Source organism: Narcine bancroftii, chromosome 2 (genome assembly GCF_036971445.1).
Source record: "Narcine bancroftii isolate sNarBan1 chromosome 2, sNarBan1.hap1, whole genome shotgun sequence".
NCBI lineage: Eukaryota > Metazoa > Chordata > Chondrichthyes > Torpediniformes > Narcinidae > Narcine > Narcine bancroftii.
Genome location: NC_091470.1, coordinates 32,575,376 through 32,590,266, shown reverse-complemented (window position 1 = coordinate 32,590,266; position 14,891 = coordinate 32,575,376). Strand labels below are relative to the sequence as shown.

General features: G+C 39.4%; 1 protein-coding gene across 2 annotated transcripts in view; it reads left to right on the top strand.

Moving 5' to 3' along the window:
* LOC138753326 (protein unc-79 homolog) overlaps positions 1-14,891 on the top strand; it is a 171,579-nt gene that overhangs the window by 92,940 nt on the left and 63,748 nt on the right. For both annotated transcript variants that reach the window (XM_069916198.1, XM_069916197.1), the window contains exons 25-30: positions 1,037-1,238; positions 2,023-2,202; positions 6,523-6,591; positions 7,454-7,740; positions 10,939-11,121; positions 13,092-13,254. In XM_069916198.1, the coding sequence (XP_069772299.1) occupies positions 1,037-1,238; positions 2,023-2,202; positions 6,523-6,591; positions 7,454-7,740; positions 10,939-11,121; positions 13,092-13,254 (1,084 nt within the window). The remainder of the gene's footprint in view (positions 1-1,036; positions 1,239-2,022; positions 2,203-6,522; positions 6,592-7,453; positions 7,741-10,938; positions 11,122-13,091; positions 13,255-14,891) is intronic.

Sequence of the window (14,891 nt, the reverse complement as noted above, 5' to 3'; positions counted from 1 at the left end):
TAAGCTAGTCAAGGGGACATAAATGTGTTAGGTGCTGCACATAATAGCCTGAATACACCTGAGATTGTCTGATCTCAGAAGCTAAGCAGGCTCAGGACTGCTCAGTACTTGGAGGAGAGATCTCCAAGGGACAGCATGTGCTGTAGGTTTCTGTGAGGGGCGCTGGATAAAGTGGCGACTCTATCTGCCTTACGGCTGACAAAGGTTAAAGAATTTCATGTATGTTACATTCTAAAAAATGTTGTATTACGTGACAAAAATTGAACCTTTTACCTTAAGTCCATTAATAACCTTGATAGCAAAACTTAGAACAAAAGTGTTGTACTGGCGTGGAAGTAGACTTGTAATCTTTAAAATCACACAGGTTCTTTGGCTGATGAACTATTGCTTAACTGTATTACGCCCACTTTTCACCATAGGATGTGGCCTCCACACCATGGCTTTTCATTTGCTCATCAAATAGTTACTAAACTTAGACATACAGCACTGTATATAGGCTTTTTCTGGTCTGGAGCCCATGCATTCCAAATACACCAATGAACCTACAATCCCCATGAAACTACACTGCTTGGAGGAATTCCACAGAGACCATACAAACTCCTTCCCGACAATGTTGGATTTGAACCCAGGTTACTGGTGTCATAACTGTGCTGCCCTAAATATTGTGAGAAATTACTACAGCACTCTCCTGTGAAATGATGAGTTGGTGTTCCTTGATGTTAAACAGCATTCAACTTGTCTATCACAGGCACATCTGTCTACAGTGAGTGGAAGTAACTACTGTACAGTTCTTGTGAAGACCTAGACACCTTTACTTCCTTCAGTGTACAGAGAATACTATTACTGTGTTAAATGCTGACTGAAAAGAGATCGAGTAGTCAGGAGTACTTCATCAGCAGAAATTCATGCAAGTGTCGTTGGCCATTTTTGGGTGGCAAATTCCCCAATTTTTGATCTTTGGCAGGTCATTAATCCAATACCAATACAAGTGTGGACAGTCATTGTGGCTAATCTGTTTTTATTTACTTTTATGTAGGGACTTTGTCTTTGTCTCGACTTTCAGTTTGACACTGTGGTGAAGGATAGGCCAACAATTCTCAGCAAGTTATTCCTGCTCCATTTCTTAAAACAAGACATTCCAGCCTTGAGCTGGGAGTTTTTTGTCAATAGATTTGACACCTTGTCTTTGGAAGCTCAGCTTCATTTGGACTGCAATAAGGAATTTCCCTTTCCTACAAGTAAGTGTTAAATTAGTGATTTGGCTCTGAACATGTGTTTCCTTCAATTTTTGGTTAATTATAGACATGTACAGATGGTAATAGGCTCTTTCAACCCACTAGCCCTTGGTACCCAATTACACCTAATTGACCTACAACCCCTGTGTGTTTTGAACGGTGGGAGGAAGCCAGAGCGCCTGGAGGCAGACATGGGGAGAACTCCTTACAGACAGTGTGGGATTCAAACCCTAGTCCTGATTGCTGGCACTGTAACAGCATCGTGCTAACTGTACCACACCCTTAATGCTGTGTGATCTCTTGTTTCGCATTGAAACTGCTTGTTTCACTCTCTACTTGAAGTTTCTTCTGAATTTTTTTTGGTGTATTTATTATCCCTAATTTTGATATTCTCCTTAAGTTGGGACTTCTGTTCCCATTCATGAATTTTTCAATTTTTTTTATTGATCAAATCATAACATTGCTCTTTGCTGTAAAAGCCCCATATTTTGAATATTTCTTAATGGCTATAATACTTGAGTACTGGTTATCACCTAGGCAATATTTCAATGCTGATATATTCATTTAAGAATGGAGAGCACATGTTGTTCAGTCGGGGTTCTTTGTAAGTTAGATATAACTCTTGTGCTTTTTAAGTCAATGTCTCTAGAAATGACATTGAAATTACTTGGCCATTTTAATTAAATAAAATGCTTTCATCGAATACATTGACATTTTGCAAGCTGCTATTTGAAAATGTCTTAATTGGGACAGATTCATTTCATGTTTTGAGTTTGTTTTTCTCCAGCAATAACAGCTGTAAGGACAAATGTTGCAAACCTAAGTGATGCTGCCATGTGGAAGATCAAACGCGCTCGCTTTGCACGAAATCGACAGAGAAGCGTGCGTTCCCTTAGGGATAGTGTTAAAGGCCCAAGCGAGTCAAAGCGAGCACTTTCACTCCCAGAAACTCTCAGCACGAAACTGCGTAAGTCCTTCTTTGTAAATTCCATTCACCTTGGTGAATTTTATTGGTTAGGTTTAAAAGCTGGTCTTTCAGAGGAGTATTATTTAAAGTGGTCAACACTGCATAATATTCAAATATTATCAATATATGCTTATACATCTATCTTGGCAGCTCTCATTTTGCATAACGTATATATTTGAAATGAAAAGGGTGAAATGGGAGAGAATTAGGGGGATACAGTGCTGCAGCTGTTAGAACTGCTGCCTGATAGCTCAGGTGATCTGGGTTCAATCCTGATCTCCAGTGCTGTGTGGGGTTTGTTCGTTCACATGATCATGCGTGTTTCATCCCACATTCTAAAGATATGGAAGTTGGTAGGTTACTGCATTGTTGACCCTGCCTGTAGAGTGGAACAATGTGTGGGATGGGAATGTGTGGAGATTTGTGCTGCAGGATTAGTGTTCATGGTGATCAGCATGGACAGTGGGTTGCAGGGCCTGTTACCGTGCTGTGTGGCTCCATAAGAACCCAACTTGTTTATAATTTTCAGATTTGATAAATGACAGCGCAGCAGTAATTTAATTTCATTTTTAAACTGAAATAAGTGCAATGTCATCAAGAACTGCCAGAATGATTGAGGATAAAATGAATATAAAGTTTATTTTTCCATTCTCCAAAGCAAATAACTGGACAACAATTTTATTCAAAAGGTTTGCTTCTTGAAGAAAAATAGGGGATGATGATTGACAACTTCAAGCTGAGCAGAAAGATAATTTCAGATTTTCCGTATGAAGTAGGAAGTTAGAGAAACATTAAATTAACTTTTATTGAATTTAGCATGTTTAATTGCATAATGTCACTGACCAAAATGTGTTTTGCCGCTGATTTTTGTTTATACTCAGCATCTGATGCCACTCATGTCAGTGTCCAACATTGGCCAGCATTGATGGATTCCAATTCCCCTGCTTGCAATGACCTGGTGAAACCTTTCACCATGTTCATCACTGATTGCACCAAGATCTGTCCAAGAGCGAATGCAGAAAATGAATTTCAATGACATGTTGCACTCCATGGTTTTATATGCTTGAAGTGGACATAAAAGTTTTAAAAAAATTTAATTAAAAAAATTTTAAAATATAAATTTAGGCATATAGCATGGTAACAGGCCATTTCAGCCCACGAGTCCATGCCACCCAACTCACACCCAATTAACCTGCACCCCCCAGTACATTTCGAACGCTGGGAGGAAATTGGGGCCCCTGGGGAAAACCCACACAGACCATGAGGAGAACATACAAATTCCTTGTAGACAGCGCGGGATTTGAACCCTGGTCCTGATCGCTGGCGCTGTAAATCTGTTGCACTAACCACTATGCCAAATGTGCCACCCAACAAGTGTGACAGGAAATAATAAAAATAGGTTAAAGCTAAAAAATGGAATGAGGTAGGAAAATTTTAAGGTGATTTTTATGATTAGCAGCCCAAAATTGTCCAGGAAGCAAAATCTTTGTTGTCCAGTGGAATCAGACCATTATGTGTAATTTTCTATTCTCTTGATATTGAACAGTAGAATTAATTTGCAACAATACCTTTTCTTTTTGAAATACTCATGAAGCTGCCATATTTCCAATTTTCTTTTGTTTGACCAGATGACTTTTTAAAGCTGGTAATTAAATTATTTTTAAAAAAAGTTGTACCTGGAACTTGAGATACAAATGCAAATTGGTTTGAATTGAGGTAATTGTATTTTAACAGGTCTTCTATAACATCCTACTCAAAATATAATGGGATTCTGGGAGAGATTACTCATTGAACACCACAAAATAAGAAATAACACAATCTTATATGAGTGTTTGCTCCTGTGAGGAATATTTAGAAAATGTCTTGAAATTTGCATTTTGTTTAATATTATTAATGTTGCATTTTAATGTGGTAAAACTTTTGCATGAAACGAATTAAGCAGTAATCCACTGTCCTGCACGTGCAGTATTGCTTTGAGGCTCTTTATCATATTCGTTGTTTGGGATTCTGACATTTAGTTGAGACATCCAGAATAAAAATTCAAATTCCACCATGTCAGCTGTGAAACTAAATTCAGTGAATTGAATACATCTAGAGTACAAATCTTAGCATCAGTATTGGGGACTGTGAATCTACTTGATTTTTTTTAAACTGTCTGATTGCCTGAGATCCTACAAGGAAGAAGGTTTGCTCTCTTTATCTGGACTCTCCAGTATGTAACTATATCAGAGACTAAAAGCAGCCTGATAATTCGTAAAGCATGTTTATATACAACCCTCCCTCCATCTTCATGTGTTTGCTGCCTCATTTATGTGTCCTCTGTAGATCCATTAAAGTGAGCTTTCTCTCTCTGATAAACCTTCATTGCCTTATTAAATATCACAGTGGGCACTTTGTTTAACAAAGAATTAGATGCAGGTTATTAATGTTGGATCATCTTGCCAGATTTATCATTAATGAATAATTTAAAAAGTTGTCATTGTTTATTAGTTGCAAAACTTCTGCATGTGTTGAAGTAACAATAAGAATTTAGTGGGGTCTATGAATGTTAGGAGAGAGTGTGATTAGAGCTATTTTGTATGTTGGGACCTTGGACAATTTTATTTTTGACTGAGGACAGGACTGAACCTACTGTGGGGAACTGCTAGGAGCTGTAATAATGCTGGGCTACCACTAGGGAACTTTGATAGCTGTCAAAGCATGGGAACCATGTACTACAAGTCCGTGGGCTCACAGGAGAGTGAGCCCATGGCTGTTAACCTCTCTCCACCAATGGGGAGAGCTGGAAGCACGCACAGGGAAGTTTAAAAAGCTGAGCATACTGGATTTGAAGAGGTAAGTCGGTGGATTGGATTGGAGGTAGTCAGTCTGACTGCATGCTCACCTGGCAGCTTCAGCAAGCCACATACTGAGTTGCTTTGTTTACACGTCCTAGCACTGCCATGCATGTTGGTGTGTTCACCCAGTAATTTTAGTGGGAAAAGGAAGACTGAGCTACTTTGTCCACAGGTGCCAGCACTGTTTATTCTGACAACACTATGATACTTAGAGTTTGTGTGGAACTGACCAGTGCCTCACCCATCCCCATTCAAGAGGAGGACTTTGTGTGATAGAAGTCATGGGACCACTCAAGCCAGGGTGTCCAAAAGAGAGGACTCGTATGACAGAAGGTCACTTGTTAACCCTAACGAGGGTTTCAGAGAAGTGAACCTCATGTGGTGACCAAGAGGTCATTGTGAAAATTCCCAGGAGAAGTTGGGAAACTCAACACCGTCTAGTTTTCCCCTGACAGGGTTGCAAATCTTTAGGGGCCACGGCCACCTGGACACGGTCTCAAACTAAAAGACCAGTGGACAAGGAAACAAATGATCCCAAGCCTGGAGAACAGATCCGTGAGGTGTTCCTTCTTGACAGACTTGACGTGACTGACATGATAATTTTGTTTTGGGAATTTTGGTGATTTCCTTTTTCAGGGCATTTCAGCTTAGACTATAATGGTCTGTTTTTTTCCACATATGCTGTATAATAATCTGTTGTTTATATAGAGTTGCCATTAAGGTTGGTGTTCAGGTGTTAAGTTTATCAGGTTAATTCTACTATTGTTAGTTTGTTAATAAATTTTGTGTTAAACTTAACCTATTCAGTTGTGTGTCTCGCAATTGCTGCTGGGGAGCGTAACATAGCTAATGGATTTGTGACTTGAAAGCTAGAGCACGAGTGCAATTTTGCATTTGACTTTGGGTAGTATTTGTTGATATGTTTACTAATATTTACTATGCATGTGAGATCACTGAATGTCTTGGACACTGATCAAATTCCATGCCAGCTTCCTCTCAGTGACCATAGACTTCAGATATTGAGGCCCTATCTACTGAATTCCACCTGTTCCATAATGTCTCCAAAAGGCAATATTAGGCAGCCTATTCTTTCAGTTGGTTTGACAGGAGTGCTGCGAACTTTCCCAAACTGTACAATGGTTTCAGTAATTTCCCATTCAAGTGTTATAGGTCTGTTTATTTAGCACCAGGGATTCCAGAGATAAACGTCAATTAATGTGTACTAATTCAGTAAACACCAGGACCAGCACACTTCCAATGCAATGAGTATTACATGTGGACCACACACAAATTTCAAAAACTCCGATAAATTAGCATGGATCTCTTGCCCGTGTTCATGCAGTGAGTTTTCAAGTGTGGTCAAATTATTAGACCATTGTGCAAGCATGAAGACTGAAATATGATAACAGTGGAAAACTTGAGAGATGTACTATTTTCCCCAAATTCCAACATTTTATAATGACTTTGTTCTCCATTTCTACAGCATTGCGACTGACAAGACATGAACAGTCAGCTCCAACTCTTGGTGCAATGATGGAGCACATTACACATGGTGAAAAATTATGAATTTTTATGCTTGTATATCACATTAGAATAAAAATTAAGTGCTAAGGGCATTTTTTCCTTTGGAAGGTTGTCAAATCCTGAATGATTTACTCTGGTACTTTTTTCGCCTATGCAAGACCTACCGATGCAATAGACTCTGCATTATTAAAACTATTCATGTCATGCAAACTAAAGCATTTAAAATCAAATAACCTTTTTATGATATTTCTGAATTTATAAGCCAAAAATGTTTTATTTTAATATTCACTTTCACATATCATGGATATTGTGCCTGATAAGCTAACTGTCAAATTATGTTCAATTCAATTACTGTATAGACTCATGTTAAAATTGACCATTTCTTAATGTTATATTTATGGGGTTGACTATTACATGCTACTGCTTTTGACTGCAGTAAGTATCTGCTGTGTTCGAGGTGATGGGAGCCCCGATGGACGGGAAGCTGGGGCCGGGTAGGACATCTGCATTCAAGGAATCAGGAGTTTCGATGGGCAGGTGGCCAAGATTGGGTGGAAAGTCTGCATTTGAAGTGCCGGGAGCTCTGATGAGTGGGAAGCTGGGACGGGATTGGAAGTCTGCGTTTAAGGCATCGGGAGCTCTGATGGGTGGTCAGATGGGAAGTCCGTATTTGGGTGTTGGGAGCTCTGATAGGCGGGTGGCCAGGGTGAGAGACCGGATTTTTGGGCCAAAAGTAGGTGGGGGGTGGGGGGGGTTTGACTTCAACGTGGTATTGACTTTTACACAAATATGTTGTAGTATTTACATTTTTAAAAATCAATTATTAGAAATAAATTTTTAGAGTAAAATTAGCCAAAACAACAAATCATTGTGTCTGGTCTTGTATTTAGGTCAGCATTCTCCAGAGGATGATGCAATTATTAAGGATCCTTTACCAGAGGATGCTGGGATTGATCATCAAACAGTTCATCAGTTGATCACAGTTTTAATGAAATTCATGGCAAAGGATAAAAGCAGTGCTGAAGCTGATATCAGCAGTGCAAAGGCATTCAACACAGTGAAGCGACATCTGTATGTCCTGCTTGGCTATGACCAGCAGGAGGGGTGTTTCATGATTGCACCTCATAAAATGCGAACTTCTACTTGTTTTAATGCTTTTATTGCTGGAATAGCACAGGTAATACTCACTGTCATTAAGACACCTTTATTGCTTCAGATCTTTATAAAAGGAAACCTCAATTCCTTGGACATGATGGGGAATTTTTGCATGAATGTTTATTCTTATTGAGATTCATTCATTGCTTTTGAGACAATGCAGGAAAATAATATTGACATACTTTCAGTAAAGATGAAGGCAAATGATGTTTTCTTTATTGTGAGAGCTTTTGATCACATTAGTCCAGATGCTTTACTGCAATGATATAGAGCTTGGAGGAATATAGCTTATAGATCTGTTTTCCAACTCAATGTAGGGTATGCCAATGACGGAGAGAGTGCAGCAAAGGTTTACCATACTGATCTTGGGGATGAGGTATAGTCCTATGAAGAAAGATTAAGCAGATGAGGTTTTTAAAAGAATGACAGTCGATCTCATTGAAACATGTAAAATTCCTAGTGCAATCCCTTTATAGCACCAGCAATCGGGATCGGACTGAGGTTCCATTCCCGCGCTGTCTGTAAGGAGTTTGTACGTTCTCCCTGTGTTTGCATGGGCTTTCTCCAGGGGCTCCAGTTTCCTCCCACTGTTAAAAATGTACCTGTGGGTGTAGGTTAATGGGGTGTAAATTGGGCAGTATGGACTTGTGGGCCAAAATGGCCTGTTACTGTGCTGTATGTCTTTAAAAAAATTCAAGAGGATCTGGGTCATTTGTAAAAGTGGGGCGAGGAATGGCAAATGGGATTTTAATTTGAGAAAATGTGAAATGTTGCACTTTCTTTGGGCAGGGCATATGCACAATAAGTGATTGAGCCCTGAAGAGTGTTGGGAATATGACAACCCCAGAAGTACAGATTCATTGTTTCTTGAAAGTGGCGACTCAAGTGGACAAGGTGGTGAAGAAGGTGTGAGGCACACGTACCTTCATTGGGTGGGGTGTCATGAAGCTGTACAAGGCTTTGGTGTAAACACACTTGAAAACTGTGTGTGCTTCTAGTCACCCAGCTACAGGAAGGATGTGAAAAAGTTGGAAAAGGTGCATTAGAGATGTACCAAGTTGTTGTTGGGACTGGAAGGCAGAGGGGTAATTTTATAAAGGTATGTAAAAAGATGAGGGGCATGTCTCTGGTTTTATACAGATAGTTAGTATTTTTTAAAGATGCATTGTCGGCTTTTCTGAATATTGATTAGCTTTGTGGTAGACTATTATTCAATTGACTGATTCATGTTTTTGCTTTACAACCTCACACTGATATGATGAGTATGTAATTAAACAATTTATTTGTTAGAACACCATTAATAAAATATTTTATTCTAATGAGTACTTTAGCTGGCCACATCATGGTTATCTGCATTAGGGAATGTCTTTAATGGTGAACAGGATGCTCACAGAGCATCCTGGCTGACTGCATCACAGTGTGGTACAGTTGCTGCAGAGAAATGGATCAGAGGTCAACCCACAGGACCATAAGAGTAACAGAGAAGATCACTGGAGTCTCCCTCCCTGTCATCCATGTGATTTACCGGGATCATCGTCTGAAGAGGGCACACAGAACCACTGAGGTCCCTTTTCACCCTGAACACTAGATTTTTCAGCTGTTCCCATCGGGAAAGAGATGCAGGAGTATCAGGATGAGGAATAACTTCTTCCTCAGTGAGGATGCTGAACGACCAAAGGAACTGCTCTCACTAACCATCTGAGGCTCTCATATTCATGAAACAATACTTATTTTATTTGTATGTATAAATACTGGTCCTGAATATGTATTATTTGCATTTGGTTTTTGTCTGGTTGTGTGTCTGCATGTTTTGTACCGAGGATTGGAGACGCTGTTTCTTTGGGTTCCACTTGTGCAATCGAGTGACAAAAAACCTAATGAGAACAATCCACCAGATGGCACTCTCTGACAAAGTGAATCATGGACACCAAATTTGTTTACTCTGGAAACTTAAAATAAAGTTTGACAATTATTCACCTAAATATTCAGTTGTAATAATTTTAATATAAATAGTATTCTATTAATCATCAACTCATATTCAATATTAAACAGTATAGTTAAGGAAGAGGTCCTTCAGCCCACTATACCTGTGCTGACCAAGATGCCAATTTAACTCATCTCATCCACCTGCATGATCATGTGTCTGTCTAAATACCTCTTAAACATTGCTATTGTATCTGCTTCTACTATTCCCTTGGCAACAATTTCCAGGCTCTGACTCTGTGCTTTTGTTTAAAAAAAAACTTGCCTCACATACGTCCTTTAAAATTTCTCCCTTTCAGCTTAAACCTATGCCTTACACAATTTGACATTTCTACCCTGGGAAAAGAACTCTGACAATCTACACCTCTCATATTAGGACACCCATCTACTGTGGAAACTCCCAAGAAAATAATCCATTCTTTCTTAAGCTTTCCTTGTAGCTAAATTTCTCTAATCCAGGCCACATACTAGTGGATTTACTTTCCACCCTTTTCAAAGCTTCCACATGTCTTCTTCAGTGAGGTGGCAAGAACTGCACATGGTGTTCCAAATGTGGCCTAAGTTAAGTTTTATAGAGCTGGGAAGATGAAGTACTGTGCTGAGCTAATGCATTCAATATTCAGCCTTTCACTATTTCACCTGGGATGGCTGATGTATGAAGCACAACTCTCTTCATTTGTAACTCTGATACGAGTCTCCCAACTATGAGTAAAAAGGAAAATGGGTTGTTTATCAGTGTTTTTCATTAAAGTTCTCACAAAGTCTATTTGGACCAGAAGAGTAATTTAAAAACTCTTCAAAGGCCTTTCATTGTGAAGTTCTGGGAGTAATATCTCAGGATGCACAGCCTGAGGCTGTGGTGCGGCTTTCTTTTCTGTTTCTCTTCATAAGCTGATTCTCAGATTTAGATGGGACAACTCAGCTGACCCTCCATTTCTGCAATAGGTTAATGCAGACACCAAGTTCAGGCAGTGGGCCAGATCTAGTTTTTTTTATTTTGAAGGTTTTGCAGGTTGTTTTGTGATCAAGATCTTAACTGAAAATGGCAAGATTGTATTCATTTGCCAGATGTCATCCGAGCTTGACTAAATTATAGATAAAGTGATGGTAAGGGATAATTCCCTACAGAGCTATATTTGATGGTTTACAGTATGTGGTCTACTTCACAGACTTTCATATGCTCTCAGTTGTGTTAAATATGATAATTAAGTGTTTGATAATGTTACATTTCTTGTAGGTTATTGACTGTAACATTGGCCTGGGAAACCAGCTCCTTCCTCTAGTGGTGCAAGTACTTAAGTATTGCACCTGCCCACAGCTACGCCATTACTTTCAGCAACCTCCCCGTTGTTCTCTTTGGACTCTAAAATCTCACATACGACAGATGTGGCTGAAGTCATTGCTCGTGATTCTGTACAAGGTAGCGTTCCTTATTGTAAAATGCATGAGTTACATGACTGCGCACAACAATGCCTGGAGTTTGTCCAGGCATTGAAGAAACTAAAGCTTTATGAATGTAAACCTTGTGATGCACAAATATAATAAACTGCTTGACGGCACTGATTAAGATGTTCATAGTCGAATTGCACAGAATTTTCAGCTGCTAATTTGATGTTATGCCAGTAAAATATTAGAATATAGAACATTGAACAATACAGCCCAGAAACAGGCTCGTTGGCCCACTTAGACTTTATACTGAAGAAACTGCACCATCAGAGATGATATCTTTAGAATGAGACAGTAAACCAAAGCTCTTCCTTGAGTGGATGTAATGTGCAGATGATTCTCTCCAATATCTGGTGGTTCAGCTAATATTTATTTTCATCCAATCTCACAGATGAATTGGCAGAGCCCATTAACAGGCCCTAACCAAGAAAAGGGTAGATTTATAAAAACATAAGCTTTTGTGGAGTCAAGCATTGTTCTGATGTTTTTTTGAGTAAAAGCCCTGCCTTCTTACTGAAGCATTCTTTCAACTGGATGTTCTTTGGCTTGGCTTCGCGGACGAAGATTTATGCAGGGGGTAAATGTCCACGTCAGCTGCAGGCTAGTTTGTGGCTGACAAGTCCGATGCGGGACAGGCAGACACGGTTGCAGCGGTTGCAGGGGAAAATTGGTTGGTTGGGGTTGGGTGTTGGGTTTTTCCTCCTTTGCCTTTTGTCAGTGAGGTGGGCTCTGCGGTCTTCTTCAAAGGAGGTTGCTGCCCGCCGAACTGTGAGGCGCCAAGATGCACGGTTTGAGGCGATATCAGCCCACTGGCGGTGGTCAATGTGGCAGGCACCAAGAGATTTCTTTAGGCAGTCCTTGTACCTTTTCTTTGGTGCACCTCTGTCACGGTGGCCAGTGGAGAGCTCGCCATATAACACGATCTTGGGAAGGCGATGGTCCTCCATTCTGGAGACGTGACCCACCCAGCGCAGCTGGATCTTCAGCAGCGTGGACTTGATGCTGTCGACCTCTGCCATCTCGAGTACTTCGACGTTAGGGATGAAAGCGCTCCAAAGAATGTTGATGATGGAGCGGAGACAACGCTGGTGGAAGCGTTCTAGGAGCCGTAGGTGATGCCGGTAGAGGACCCATGATTCTTTGTGAACATGTAATTTAAAAAAAAAAGTTTTTAAAATATAGATTAATTATGGCTGGAAATTTGCAGTTATGATGAGAAAAATACTATCAGCTTTCACTGTTGTTATTTACCACAGAACTGACAGCGTGCATATGATAATCTGATGTTGCTGTCCACTGATTCTTGACAGGGTGTAGCATTTACTGGTCTTCTCAAGATTATACTTTAACAACAAGAAGATAGGTATTACTTTCAGATAGCTACAATCTCAAAATAATATACTTCAAACATGAGTAATAATTTTTTAATAGCCATATAGCCAACAAACTCTTGTCTGAAGTGAAGTCTTTTGCTTGGATTGTAATGCCCAGAGGGGATTAAACTTTTAAATTTAATGGACTTTTAAAATGTTTGTTTTATGCTATTTTAGATTGTAATGTGTTTTTGATCTTTAACTTGCACTCTGTAACAAAGTTGACATTCTACTTAATGGCCACACTTTTTAACTTCCTGATTTGCTGGATACAAGATCTTTTTATTGTAATTGATGCCAAAAGCACCCAAGAGTTGGTATAAAAACAGGAAATGTGAGAAATGCTCAGAAAACCAGGCAGCATCTGGTGAGAGAAACACAAAGTTAATATCATCAAACTACAGAGTTGATGCCTGTCAGAAACCACCATTGGAAGAGGGAAGACTGTGCTTTGTAGGTTGTTCTAACCTTGGGCAGCCTTCTTTGCATCTGACCAGAAAATCAGCCTTTAATTTTGATTAGTAGATATTTTTTTCATGAGTTGTACTAATATCATTGTATTTTCTTTTAGTATCCCTACAGAGACTCTGATGTCAGCAAGATTGTATTGCATCTGATCTATATCACAATTAATACCCTCAATGCTCAATACCATAGCTGTAAACCCCATTCTGCTGCTGGACCCCTCTACATTGACAATAGTAACATGAGTAAATACAGTGAGAAAGAAAAAGGTAAGCTATAAAAAGTGGCTTTTTTTGGCAGACTTTTACAATGTAAATATAAATTTGATTTGTATGGAAGTACAAGATTTAATAGTATTGAATTTAAAGTTTGAAGTCTCTGGGTATATTTTATAACCTGATAAACACAGTAGAGAACACTACAGATTCCAAGGCATTATTTTCTTTCTTTCAATTATATGCAGACAAACGGCTCCAGTGTCTATTTTGACATTTTATTGTTCCAATCGTGAAGAAGATGGCACAGCATGCACTACTTTGTGTAAAAACATGAAAGTCTTCCTACACTGTGATTGAAATAAAAACACAAAGCTGGTGAAATTCAGCAGGTCAAACAGTTTATATAGCAAAGATACATAACCAATGTTTCAGGCTTGAGCCCATCATCAAGGTATGGAACTGTACTGTGTTTATTAAATTATAATAATATCGATAGACCATACCTTAATGAAGGGTTCAAGCCCAAAACATTGGTTATGTATCTTTATTTTTGCTACATAAAATACACTATTTGACATGCTCTGCTTTGTACCTTGTCCTCCCTTCATCTGTACTGTAATTGCTTGGACACAGAAAGAAATGAGAATGGCTTGGGAGGAAGTGATTCTGAGATGATGACTTCATTTGAGCAATCACCACATATGGAGTAGCGTGTGTGGTTCTGTTCACCCAGCCATAGAAGAGATGTCAGTAAGCTGGAAAGGGTGCGGAAAATGCACTCGAGAATGTTCCTGGGACTGGATAAACTTTTCTCTCCGGAGTTAAGAAAACTGAAGGGTACACTTTATTGAATCATACAGATATGGTGATCATAGTCTTTTCCCTCGGGTAGGGGAGTCTAAAACTAGAGGGCATAGATTTAAAATGGGAGGAAAGATTTAAATGGTTAATTTGTTAAATTTAAATAGGTTCAATTTTGTTAAATTTAAATATACAGCAGGGTAAAAGCCCCTTTGGCTCATGAGCCCATGTCGTCCAATTACACCCAATTGACCAACAACCCCTGGTACATTTTGAATGGTGGGAGGAAACCAGAGCCCCGGGAAAAACTCACATAGACACATGGAGAATGTACAAACTCCTTACAGACAGCGCAGGATTCGAACCCATGTCCCTATCACTGGCGCTATTACAGAGATGTGCTCACCGCTAGGCTAAACAGTCATGAGGGGCACATTTTTCACCTAGGAGATGGTAGGTGTATGGGACAAGTTGTCAGAGAAAGTGGTAAAGATGTACAATTATAACATTTAAAAGACATTTTAACAGATACGTGTATAAGTTTAGAGGGATGTAGGCCAAACACAGGCAATTGGGATTAGCTTGGTCAGCCTGACTAAGTTGGGCCGAAAGGCTTGTTTCTGTGCTGTAAAACACCATGTCTATTTTCTTGACTTTAAAAAAAAAGTTAATTAGCATGTTACCTACTGATGTTGAAAGTTCATGATATCTGCCAACATTATAGTAAATCCCTATCACCCTGGTCATAATGTTTTCTTGCTGCTACCTTACCTCCGGAAAGCGGGTACAGAAGTTTGAAGTCCAGGACATCTAGGTTCAAGAACAGTTTATTTTTAACAGCTGACAGACATTTGAACCTCCCCTTAGTTGTTACCCTAACCATAATC